The sequence below is a fragment of the Gadus macrocephalus genome, chromosome 20 (assembly GCF_031168955.1).
Source record: "Gadus macrocephalus chromosome 20, ASM3116895v1".
NCBI classification, from domain to species: domain Eukaryota; kingdom Metazoa; phylum Chordata; class Actinopteri; order Gadiformes; family Gadidae; genus Gadus; species Gadus macrocephalus.
The window spans coordinates 10,019,269-10,031,866 of record NC_082401.1 but is presented as its reverse complement, the minus strand read 5'-3'; the positions used below and the strand labels follow the sequence as shown (position 1 = coordinate 10,031,866).

Here is a 12,598-nt window from a genome sequence, read left to right as displayed (position 1 = left end):
CTTTATACACAGTCGTATTTTTATTGGCAGTCCTTTGCTTAATGATACATCTTATTTGTCCGTGTTATTGTTTATTTCCGTGCCAATAAAACCTGTCGAAAAGGAGAAGGGGAGGGAGAGGGAGCCACAGCAGCCCCCCAGTATGAGCACGCCCATTGGACAGCCATTATCCCCCATAGGGCTGCGCAATGGCCGCCCTTAAATGGTTAAATACCAAATTGGTGGTCGAGATCCCCTCCTACTCCTAAATGCCAGGCATAGGCTACATAAACAACCAGCCACATCCACTCCCTTCAGTAAGTGATTCTGCACGGCGGAGACCCCACTGCTCCAAAATGGCCCTAGCAGACACCGAGAGCGGGATGTCAAATTGCAACGAATTCTCCCCGTTTCCCGAAATAATCGATTTGAATGTCGGCGGACAAGTGTACGTCACCAGACACACAACTTTAGTCGCTGTCGCGGACTCCCTCCTCTGGACCATGTTCAGCAAGAAGACCCCCAAAGAGTTGGCGAGGGACAACAAAGGACGCTTCTTCCTAGACAGGGACGGATTCTTATTCCGCTATATCCTCGACTATCTGCGCGATCTTAACTTGGTGCTCCCCGACTATTTCCCAGAGAGAAGCCGCCTCCAGAGGGAGGCAGACTTTTTCCAGCTGCGGGAGCTTTCCAAGCGTCTGCTGCACCCCAAGATGACTAAAGACGACTCCATCAGCGAAGAGATCTGCCAGAGTGACCCCGACGAAGGCGCGCCCCAGTGCGGCGCCATGGACACTTTACGCATGGACACTTTACGCACGATCACCGCGGTGGGCAGCAGCCCTCGCTCGCCTTCCCTCGACTCCAGGAAGTCCGGGTACATCACGATAGGATACAGGGGCTCATACACGATCGGAAGAGACATCCAGACCGACGCAAAGTTCAGGAGAGTGGCGCGCATCACCGTGTGCGGGAAGACCTCCCTGGCGAAGGAAGTGTTTGGAGACACTTTGAATGAGAGCAGGGACCCCGACCGTCCGCCGGAGAGGTATACGTCCAGGTATTACCTGAAATATAATTTTTTAGAGCAGGCGTTTGACAAACTGACAGAAGTGGGCTTCCACATGGTGGCCTGCAGCTCCACTGGTACGTGCGCCTACACGAGCAATGATCCAAACGAGGACAAAATCTGGACAAGCTACACTGAATATGTTTTTTGTCGGGAATAAGCGTTGCTTCCTCCCGGTAAGGTCTATTCAACGCCAAGAGATAGGAATAGTGTCTATATGTAGATAGAAATATAGTCTAAGAAGGTCTGTATTTAATGGGCATCTTCGACAGATGATGGCCACTGTCAGGATGGCCACCAACCCCAACCATCTGCCTGCCAGCAATTGGACATTAATCCAAACACAACGAATGGTTGTGAAAAAAACGACGAATCAGTATTCAACAAAGGAACCTGTAATCAAATGTAATAACCTTTCAACTAAAAGTCAACACCAAAGCATTAATATCATCAAACCCATTGCGCACAGTTTCTGTTTTAGTTCACACTATTTAGCTATATTTTAGTCCTCTCTGACCGTGTGAAGCCAACAGTGTTCCAGGATCCAGACATTTTGACAGTATTATTGTAACAAACATGCTTGCTTAGCAGTCTGTTTTGACTACGTTTTGTATATTATGCAACTTAGCAATGACTAACCGACATAATTACAATAGTGTGCACTGTGTGCTTGTTATCGTGAAATAAAATCTTCTACCTATCATGTTCTCAACATCTTGTTTACTTTTTATACTCATGCCTAACATCTACTATATTTTACCAGTAGACCCTTCAACTAATGCTGAGGTTGAAAGAACCAAGTAAAAATAAAAACAGATAAGAACAAACATTTCCACCCTTATTCATTAGTGATTTAACAAAAAAACATGGATAACTGCGTAGATGACTATGGCTTGAAACATGTGCTTGAATAAATAAACAGTAGATATACTACTATTAAACTCCATATGTCAAAGTAGTAAATGCGTAAATTATACAATATGAATCAAGAATCTATCATCATAAAGTATTGATGATTGTACTGCATTGTGGGCAAGGACAATGTGGATAATTACACAAGGATCGTTATCTATGTGTAATGACCCTGTGAATGAGTGTGGCTTCACATACATGTGCATGTGAGTGTAAATGCAGGCAAGGGAAAGCAATTACTGGGGCAAGACATTGTGCTTTCTGCTCCGGAAGCATGTCAGATGTGACACATTACAGCTGGTTGTAAATGTTTTCAAAATATTTCTAGATAAACACTGACCCAAATATATTGTGGTCATTTGTTGGGGATTACATGTGCAATGACGTTCTTTGGTTTAAAAAGTGGTTGAAAGAATAAACGAGTGCTAACTAAACTGTTTGTGTGCTGGCTGACTAATACGATAGTGGTAAGAGACTGTCTCAAACCGTGGATGAACCACCACTGATGAAGCACCACACTGTTGCATGGACCTCAGATCTAACATTTTGTTTAAAAGTTAAAATGATTAAATTCAAAGACGTCTTAAGGGTTAATCAGTTCTCTTGTTAAAGCATGTTTTCCAATTGACTTCCATGGCGTTCTCTTATTAAATCTCAACTCATTTAGAATGTATTACATAAATCATTGGTTCTACTAATTGCTATACAATGAGTACAATGAAAACAATTAAATTCTTTTGTTAATTTAAAACAAATAGGAAGAGCGATGCAGTTGCTGTAATGTAATGTCCTTGGGGTTAATATTTTTTTTTGTTATGTATTAATTCATAATTATATTCATTATTATATATAATCTCAGCCGTTTTCAATGACAAGGAAGACAGGTGAAGATAGATATCTGACAGATGTGTGAAAGTGCAGTCGAGTTAATGACATGCTGTCAGCCATTTTTCTTGTGTGGGGACCTCTGTCAGAAATATTGGATTCTCTTTGGCTGACCTTCCTTCCTCGATGGTGCCCGCAGCTATGCAGCGCTGTTTTGATTTCAAGCATTGGTTGCAGAACTGTTGTTATGCTCCTTGTTATTTTACATCCACGTCTTCTACCTCTTGATTCCTAATGACCCCAGAGCCCAGACCCAAAGGCTCTACTATTTTAATCACACTCACAGGTTGTGTCAAAGCCACAAAACAAGGACAAGTTGAATTCTTCTGTGATGGGAAATCATTACATATAGCAATAGCAAAAGCTCAGAATCCAGGTGAAAAACGACCAGTAAAAGGGTTGGAGCGTCTATAGCATCTCCATGTATGAGTTTGCCTATACATCATCCCAATACAAAGGATAGTAAGTATGAGTGAACGCAAAACCTCATAGGACAGGCTACAGGCAGAAGAAGAGCTTTGGAAAAAGGGGGGCTGTTTAGTCTTGAGTCTTAATACCGTCAACCAAGCTGCGGCTGGCAGCGGTTCCATTAGCCTAACATCCACTAAGTACCTCCCACATATGCGCGTGATGGCACCTTGCATAGCAACGCAATTTCCAAGATTGACGGTCATGAGTGTTGACGACGAGGCTAGTTCTTACTTTCGACTTTCCTGGTCGGCTGGCTGTCAATCCCAATCAACCACCTCCAGACTTAAATGTTCCCAACGTGCTCTGATGTGTCACGAACAAATCGCTGTCCTTCCCCCCCCCCCCCCCACATCACCTCTTAGTGGGAGCTATTACGGTAACACACCGACTCAGAGTAAGCTCTTTTGAAAATTGCAGTCATCACGTCGCACATGTGAGGCCGCGCGCATTCTGTCACTGCTACGCTACCTATGCCGCGGCTGCATATAACTGCGTATACATCTGGTGGTGCCGGTCGTCTGCTAAGGGTGTCCTGCCTGCATGTGTGTGGCTACGGCTCTCATCTTCTCGTCAGGCTTTTCATTTGAGCCTGGTCTCCACATTCCCCAGGTGATGCTCCCCCCACACACCTACACACACACACACACACACACACACATCTACACACACCTACACACACCTCCCCTCTTTTCAGCCCTCGTCTACGGTGCTGAGTGGCAGACCTCCAGCATGTCTTCTCTTTGATGCGGGGAAGCCGTGTTCTTGATGCTTAGCCATTTGTTCATGACTGGGTTCCTACAGGCATCATATCAGCCGTCACCCTCATTAAAGCCATGGGAGGAGAGCGATGCAAGCTCACATTTTGAATAACAAGCCCATATATATACCTTCCAAGGCTCGTCGAATGTGCTGCCGTCGCGCTCGATGCCAAATAACCGCCCTCGTCTCGCTCCATCTAGTGTGACACATAAGGCCTACTGTCCAAGTGACTAATCCCACACGGACCACGTTCAGCCCAGGACCATTTGCAACCCGTTGGGTATACGTTCCTAGGATTATCTGCCTCACCCCAAGTCACTGGCTTTGCTATTTTGAAATCCGGGCTGGTTTTTCACCAAAAAGAAAAAGCTTATTTTACACTTTGTATGTCTCACAGGGGAGTACCAGCCCGCTGGGGTAGCATGGCATGATTGATTCTACTGAAAGGCCCGGAGTCCTGGATCACTCCGACTGTGACTACTTGGGAAAGTTGCTGTGGTGTGATAGGAATATGTTTCTGGTACAAGGCAGAGCCGAAGCCGACGTTGGACATACTGCCATTTGAGATCCATGAGTTTGGATCTCTCCACTCTGTGTTGTCCACAGTGAATTTTGTTTGATCTTATTTTTTTAACAGCAGCCGTTGTCAGTAGTTTCCTTGTGCGAGTGTGTGGCAGAGGGTCGGTCAGATAGCGGCCTTTAAAGCACACAGGTACTCAGGCTTGCTTTTCAGTAGATTGGGCAAGGAAATGAAATGGAATAAACAGCACAGCAGAACTGCCAGTGCTGACTGTGTGTGTCTTCTAGCAGCGCTAGCAGACACATCCCAAACATCGGCTCCAGCAGGTAACGGCAGACACATCCCAAACATCTGCTCCAGCAGGTAACAGCAGACACATCCCAAACATCTGCTCCAGCAGGTAACGGCAGATTTACCGGTCCTTTTAAAACCACAATTCCTGGTGTGTAGCCCTGTTTCGAGAGGAGCGAAGACAAAAGGAAAGGTCACTGCAAGCTTTGCCTCTGTTTGTTTTGGGAATCATTTCAGCTTGCCAATATTGGACCGCCAATATTTGGCGAGTCTTATTAAAACAACTCTTTAATTGCATATTTTTGTTGCTACTGTGTGCACCCAAATGATGGAGGGATAAGAAAGCTCTTACCCGATGAGAGTGATGCACAGACCTTATCCCACTACGTAGAGAAGTGACAGGGTAATTTTATTCATTCCACTTTCCTGGCAATTTGCTTTGGTATGGTCCATGCTACCCTGAAGCAAGCAGAAAATTGACAGATGAAGCAAAGAATTGTAACTTAATGAAATGTTCTTGGCACTCGGAGACATTGTGGACATTGATTTTATTTTAAATATATGAAAAAGCTTGAACTGAAAACCGATAAATGCCCTTACACTGCTTTCATTCAGTGCAAATGAGAAATGGTTATATATTGTGAGCAAAGCATACACACTAGAAATGATTCCTTTAAAACATACAATTATTCCCCAAAAACGATTATTTCCCAGGGTTTTTAAATGCGCTGCATTCTCCTTTTCCCCAGTGGTGAACCCCTGTTCTCTGGTGATAAGCTACCCCGGCTGTAAACACTTGAATCTAACATTAAATACAACATATGTCACCCTGGACCTGCTACATTCAACCCTCTGCCTTGTTTAAAAAACACATTTTTTCCTTGATAACAAACATTATGATGGATGACAGAACAGTGTGGGACGCACTGGTGGAAATGAGTTCTGTTGTCTTCTGCTGTGTTCACTCTATCTACAAGACAAGCTGCTGCGATTCAGATAGCGGGCGATCCGTGTACATGTGATGTAGCTGGCATTTCTCAGGTGAGCGCTCCGTGCTCACTTGGAGCTTGACGTCTTTTATTTATTGTACCATGTTTTGAAGGTCTTCAGGGCTTTCGCGTTAAATATGTAAACCATTGGCAGTGATTATGCAAATTATTCTCAGTCAATATTCAAATATATCTTCCCCCACGGGAAACAGCATGTTCTTTCTCCACTATTCCAATATAAGGCTCAGAATGATGTGACTGGGGTGTGCTGGTACTTATATAACCATATGTATGCATTTTCAATAAGGCGGATGTGCAGTCTATGGTGGATTCCTGGGTCTGAAACCCAATTAGCACAGCATACTGTAGGCGTCCTTCAACCAATATGCCTAATCCCTCCCTGCTCTTAAATGTCATGTTTCTGAGTTTTTTGTAATTTAATTTGCAAATTAAAGTCACTTTCGATGAAAGATAACAGATTACGGTAGAAAAGTCAAGATTCCAAAACGTAAGCAAAAGAACGACGCCTCCCTCACTATGTTCCTCCGCCATTAAGAAGCATTGCATTCACAGACTTGTGATTGTCAGGTAAAATGGATTCCCCGAACCAATCAGAGAAGACATGCCCTGATAGGTTAGAAATGAGCTGGGAGCGGTCTAAAATGGAAATGGGCTAATAAAGACGGACACAAATTTATCCTCATGCCCCATTTTCTCACTAATCACTGACAGAAGGAAAAGTCCTTTATGAAATATCACCAAAAAAATAGAACGGTCTTACAGCACCTTTAAGGACTATGCCACAATTGGGTTTATAGTGATGTCCATGTTCATAGTAATGCCTGACATCTGCCTGCAAGGATTCCAACCCCCCTACTGACAGATGTGTGCCTGCTCTGTAGTTTCTGTTTACATGTTACAGCTTCATTGGATAACTGGGTCAATAAAAGACTACATTCAATAGTGAGCTTTTCAGTCAGCTTGTACTGCCTCAACATTTCATACACATACAAGGGGGAATGCTGAGGCCTATTTTTTCACTTTAGGGCAGTAGGTAAACTGTGTACACCACAGTATACACACAGAGTATGCAGGCTATACTGTGCTCTACAGAGTAGATATTGAAACAAAAAAACGCATATGATGAAATAGCATATCTACTTTGCAATCTTTGCAGCACATTATTACTATGAGCCACATGACCTTGCCAATGCTGCTGTTTTTATATTGTGTCAGATAGTGTGGAACCTTTGAGGGGGTTACTTAGGCAGACGCGACAGAGCTAGCAGGACCACTTCAGGGAAGACTGCTTCGATATTATGGACAGGGGGATATATTATATATTATATTATATGGTTTGCATGGACACTGTTTGGTAACAGATAAGGATGCATTTGGCTGCCATCCCCCCCAGCCCCTAGCTATAAAGATTTGTTTGTGCGTGCATGTGTGTGTGTGTTTGTTTGTGTGTGTTTGTTTCAGTAAGTCACAATGAATCAGGGTCGTGGTGAGTGAATGATGTATTTTTATTGCCTGCGCACTCATTAAGCAGGGATAGTGCTGGTTTCAACAAGTGGCTCTGTTCTGTTTGGAACGATATTGGTCTTGGGAGACTACAGTGGGAGAAATTGTTATCGTGGCGACATTTATAGCTTTCTGTCTATACCCAACTGTAAAACGATCACGTTCGAGACGGTGATTTAATAAAAAAATCCATTCCTTCATTGTAGAGAGGCGTTCGATAATTCTTACCCAGGTTCATATCAGTACTATGGACAGATTGTCAGACAACCTTTAAACCAGGGTGTGGCTATAAATAGCCCCGCACAACCTCATATGCACTGTGTGTCTGGAGACTACAGGTGGTCTCAACAATTATGTTCAGGAAAATTCTAACAGCTCCGATAAGGGTTGGAAGAAAAATCAAGCGCAATTATCACCTCTATAAGAAGCTTTTGTGTTGAATGTTATAATCAGTTGGTTGGCTAGGGGGTGGCAAGACTACTTCAGGGGTCCATTGACCATGACATAAAATGTGTGTATAACCCGAACCCTGGCATCTAAGGAGCATGATTGAATCCTATGATTGCTGATTAGAGAAGTGAACTAACCACTAATTTTAGTTGTCTAGAATTCTTTGACATACTATGAATAGTTTCTCTGCTTCAGAACTGAAGCTCACTTTCTTCCTCACCCACATGCTGATTATTATATGAACTTTTCTTAGAATTGTCGTCATCCAGAGAAATTTCAAACAAATCCCTTTGGATTTACCATTTTGGAAAGTGCAGGTTTTAAACATGGCACCGAAGGGCCAAATGATCCGAGGTAGATTTAAAAAAGCATAATTTGTCTGTTCTGGTAAGAATGAGATGTCAATCAGCATCAAACTGCCCCCTGGCTCCGCCCAAAACACCCCTCAGGCTCCGCCCCGGACACCCCTCTGGCTCCGCCCCGGACACCCCTCTGGCTCCGCCCCAAACACCCCTCTCGCCCCGCCCCTTCTGTAAATGTCAGCCAGTGATGCAGGAACGCAGGTTTCCTATTTAGTCGCAGTTCATATTCTTGTGGAAGAGGTGAATGTTATCCTTGTGGGACCATCCTGATAAGTTTAAATTTCGCAATTAATATCAATCTGGCCTGAGACTGGGCAGAAATTGGTTTCCAAATATATAAATATGGGAGTGACCTTCTGTGCTTCAAAGAAAACTAAAGCAACAAACCCTGCATAATTCCGCTCATCAGTTGACGTCGTTTATTCAGTCTTTTTCGGATATGAACTGTTATCGCAGCGTAGATTGCTCAAGCCAGACTGATTTGAAGAGAGAGCCAAAAGCACAATTTGGATTCAAACTTTCCTTGCTTTCCGTCCATTAGCTCCTCGCTGCTACGCCATCCACCCCTTTTCCCTTTCACACCGCGTTCAGCACTCAATCCCAATTATTTGCCTCATCACCGTGATTGCTCCGTTTTCCCCTGCACCGCTTTTCCCCGCGACGCCCATCCATAATCAATCCCCCCTCCGGAGCCGGGCCATTGTGGTCGACCCCATCCGCTCAATAAGCCCGGCCCGCTGTGTGCCGTAGCTATTCTATTCTAGAACCCTCCGATCGATGGCCGCTGACACGCCGGCCCCTCGCCGTCACCTTCTAACCGCCATCAATTCCATCAGTTCCTGTCCCTACGGCAACCCCCCCCCCCCCCCCCTCCCCCCTCCTTCCTCTCGCCCCGCGTGGCCTTTTAGAATCTAATTGTGTTTCCCTTTGATCACACGTCGCCTCAGTCACAGACTCGAGATAACGTAGCTTCAGTCACTTCCAGGGAGGGCAGCACTGACAAGCCGTCGAATATATATACTATAATATAATGCACACGCAGCGTGATGAGCTGAAGTCCTTTTAAAGAGAAGGACACGGCGCTCTTTCCCAGCTTGATCACCGCAGGACATGATCTGCTGAAAGAAGGAAGGAGAAATCAGACAAAACAAATCTGTGCTCTCTGTTCTTCTGGCAGCCCCAGAGCCTCAGATTCATTCATTTCATTGAAGTCACGCGGGCTTCCGAGTGAGCGTATCTGTGCTGTTTATGAGGGTATTTTAAATCATGCAAGCCATGTGCAAGCATTCCTCAGAGACACCAATCAGCCGACTAGCTCTTGTATGGTTTCCCAAAGCTGTTTTGGAAATCGTTGGAATCTGATACTACAATGAGCTGCTTCTCTGCCTGTAATGTAACTGTGTGTGGTGTGTGGGGGCATGTGTGTGCCTGGGAGCTGTCGTGGTTTGTGAGACTGTGTGTGTTTGTGTGTGTGCGTGTGTGTGTCTGCCTGTGCGTGCGTGTCTAGTTATGAATGTGTGTGTGTGTGTGTGTGTTTTTGTGTCTGTGTACATGTGTGTGTGTCTGCGTATGCATGTGTGTGTGTGTGTGTGTCTGCGTATGCATGTGTGTGTGTGTGTTTCTGCGTATGCATGTGTGTGTGTGTCTGCGTATGCATGTCTGTGTGTGCGTGTGTGTGTGTGTCTGCGTATGCATGTGTGTGTGTGTGTGTGTGTGTGTGCCTGCGTGTGTGTGTGTGTGTGTGTGTGTGTGTGTGTGTGTGCGTGTGTGTGTGTGTGTGTGTGTGTGTGTGTGTGTGCGTATCTCTGAAGCCGAGCACTCCTCCGTCTTGCTCCTGTGTTGCTGTTTGTCTTTAGCATGAAATTACGCTCTGGGAGGAATCACCCCCCGCCCCCCTCACCCCCCCAATGTCTCACTCCCCCCCCCCCCGCAATTTCCTCAAGAGGAGCTGAGCACAGCTTTGTCTGTTGTTGTTCACGCATGACAGCTTATATTTATACACAACAGTGTGTTCCAGGAAGACCAGGGTCCAGGGGGGGCGGGGGGGTCTGAGGGTCTCAGCAGGGTCGGGGGGGGGGGGGTCTGAGGGTCTGGGGGGGGGGGGGTCTGAGGGTCTCAGCAGGGTCGGGGGGGGGGGGGGGTCTGAGGGTCTCAGCAGGGTCGGGGGGGGGGGGGGGGGTCTGAGGGTCTGGGGGGGGGGGGGGTCTGAGGGTCTCAGCAGGGTCTCAGCAGGGTCTGAGGGTCTCAGCCGGGTCCAGGGGGAACGCCAGAGTGTGGGGACCGGCTGGTGTAGTACAGCGACGATATATGAAAACATGAAAGGAAAACTATATTTGATGGCGATGCCTAAATTGGGTCATTTATAAAATAAATGGGGAACAATTTTACAGCTTAGTCCTTTACAATTGATGTCCCTGAAACCATGTAAACCCCCCTGAAATGAATCCCTGGCTACCACACTGGTGTGATGTAAGACAAAGTAATATCCATCTTTAACCGTTCGGATGCATGTGTTGTGGAGAAGCCTCGTACAGTACACACAACACGACAACTGATGTCGGTTTGCCTCAGCGTGGAAGGCAATTCAATTTCCCCGGAGCCCATTACCGGCCTGTGCTCCCTAGCTGCTCACTGACTTGTTGTGGATGGCTTACGGCTTTAAGTGCCCTCTGTCAAATGACCATATTCAGGTTACATTACGGAATTAAAGGCATCGGATTGGTTTAAATGAACAAATGTTGCCACGGTTACGTCCCCATTATGACTGCTGCAGTACGGCCATTAAGAGTCCATTTGACACAATCCTCTGAGGTAGAGGGACCAATGGCAGGGGTTTGCTATGATCCAACGTCCAGCAAACGTGCCTGGTTGCTTTTCTTAGACCAGAGTATATGAGTAAAGAAAATACAAATGAGACCACTAGTATCATCCTTAATTGAGGTGATATTTACTGTAAACATTCTGTTCACGCTTTGATGCCATGCATTGGTGACTCGAATGTGTATTTTTTTTGCCTCGTTTAACATTCAAACTACGAGCAATTACACAACAGAGACATTATGTCACAGCATTAAAGGTGCCGTATTATACAAACAGGTGTGAGTGTGATTAGCCATTACAATCCGTTTTGAAAATCGGCCGCCTCTGACATCATAAGTGGGCAGGCCCACCTCCATGTGTGCTGGATAGATCGGTCTACCACAAGCCCCCGGGAGCAGCGCATACCTCCGCAATCCACCAGTGCTCAGCGGCCAAGCCTGGTATTGCGGCTGTTTTAGCGGGCTGTGGACGGGTCCCTCGATTCAAGGGGCCCAGAAGTAGACATCGCCGTTCACTCCAATACAAGTGGGGAACAGGAATGTGTCCCCTCAAAAATGTCGGGATATCAATCAAAGGCTCATAATTATCTTTATACCATGTGCTAATAAAATGGAAGTTTTCTCTTTTCAAAACGCCTCCTCAAGCGTTTTATTAGCCGTTGTTGCAGGAGAAGGAGGGGTGGGTGGCTGAAAGGAGTCGTAGTGAAACAAATGTTTTTTCGGGTTAGTCTCAAGTGGTAATTATGATTTTTGTTTTAAAATACAAAAAATAAATTTACATAAAAGGTGTTATTTTTTTATTAGGTCAAAAAGGGACAAACTAATCTAAAATAATATTATAAATAATAATTGTTAAATAATATTGTTGCCCAGATGGCAGGAGGGATGTAATTTAAAGATCACTTATAGAGAATCATCAGGGGGGTTAGTACCTTATACTTCCATGGTCGGTAAACAATGCAACTGTGCTCGCTCAGACCTTTCTTTAATAGGTCCATGACCTCTCGCTTATGATGCTACAATGCTAACAATGCTTGAAAACGAGAGTATTTCTGCATCCGGCACGTCATGCACTAGGGCGTGGCTTGAGACCTCCATGATGCAGAAGCAAATCTCTCCTTGATGTTGCCCTGCGCCATTGAGCAGTTTTCATAGGAATGAATGGGCGGCCATGTTTTAGTCCGCTGTCCTTTCTTTAATAGGTCCATGGTCTACCAGCCTACCCAGTGGACTGTAGCAAACGTTGCTCATCTATCCGTCATACTAATATATATATATATATATATATATATATATATATTACTGAATATCCATAACTGTATAATGTGCCGTAATGTTTCTTTATTAAATCGACATGAGCTGCTGTATATATGTTTCAAATTCAAATTTCAAACATATGGTTGAAATTCAGGGACTGGCAGAAAATGGGGTACATTTCACATTTAAAATAATAATATTTTTTCAATTCAAAAACCTACAACAGTGCCTCAGCATACATCACAGTATAGTCAAGGCCTCTCACATGGCACATCAATAGGGAGACAGCAGGGGGTGAGGATGAGGAA

General features: G+C 45.0%; 1 protein-coding gene across 1 annotated transcript; it reads left to right on the top strand.

Moving 5' to 3' along the window:
- The first annotated feature begins 204 nt into the window (after nucleotides 1-204).
- On the top strand, nucleotides 205-1,751 carry kctd12.1 (potassium channel tetramerisation domain containing 12.1). Its single transcript, XM_060040223.1, has one exon. It carries the CDS (start codon nucleotides 249-251, stop codon nucleotides 1,209-1,211), a length of 963 nt encoding a protein of 320 aa, XP_059896206.1. The 5' UTR covers nucleotides 205-248; the 3' UTR covers nucleotides 1,212-1,751.
- Nucleotides 1,752-12,598: the final 10,847 nt, after the last annotated feature.

What these genes read in the sequence shown, in the direction of transcription:
- kctd12.1 (XM_060040223.1), top strand. Translation starts at nt 249, where the DNA reads ATGCCAGGCATAGGCTACATAAACAACCAGCCACATCCACTCCCTTCA.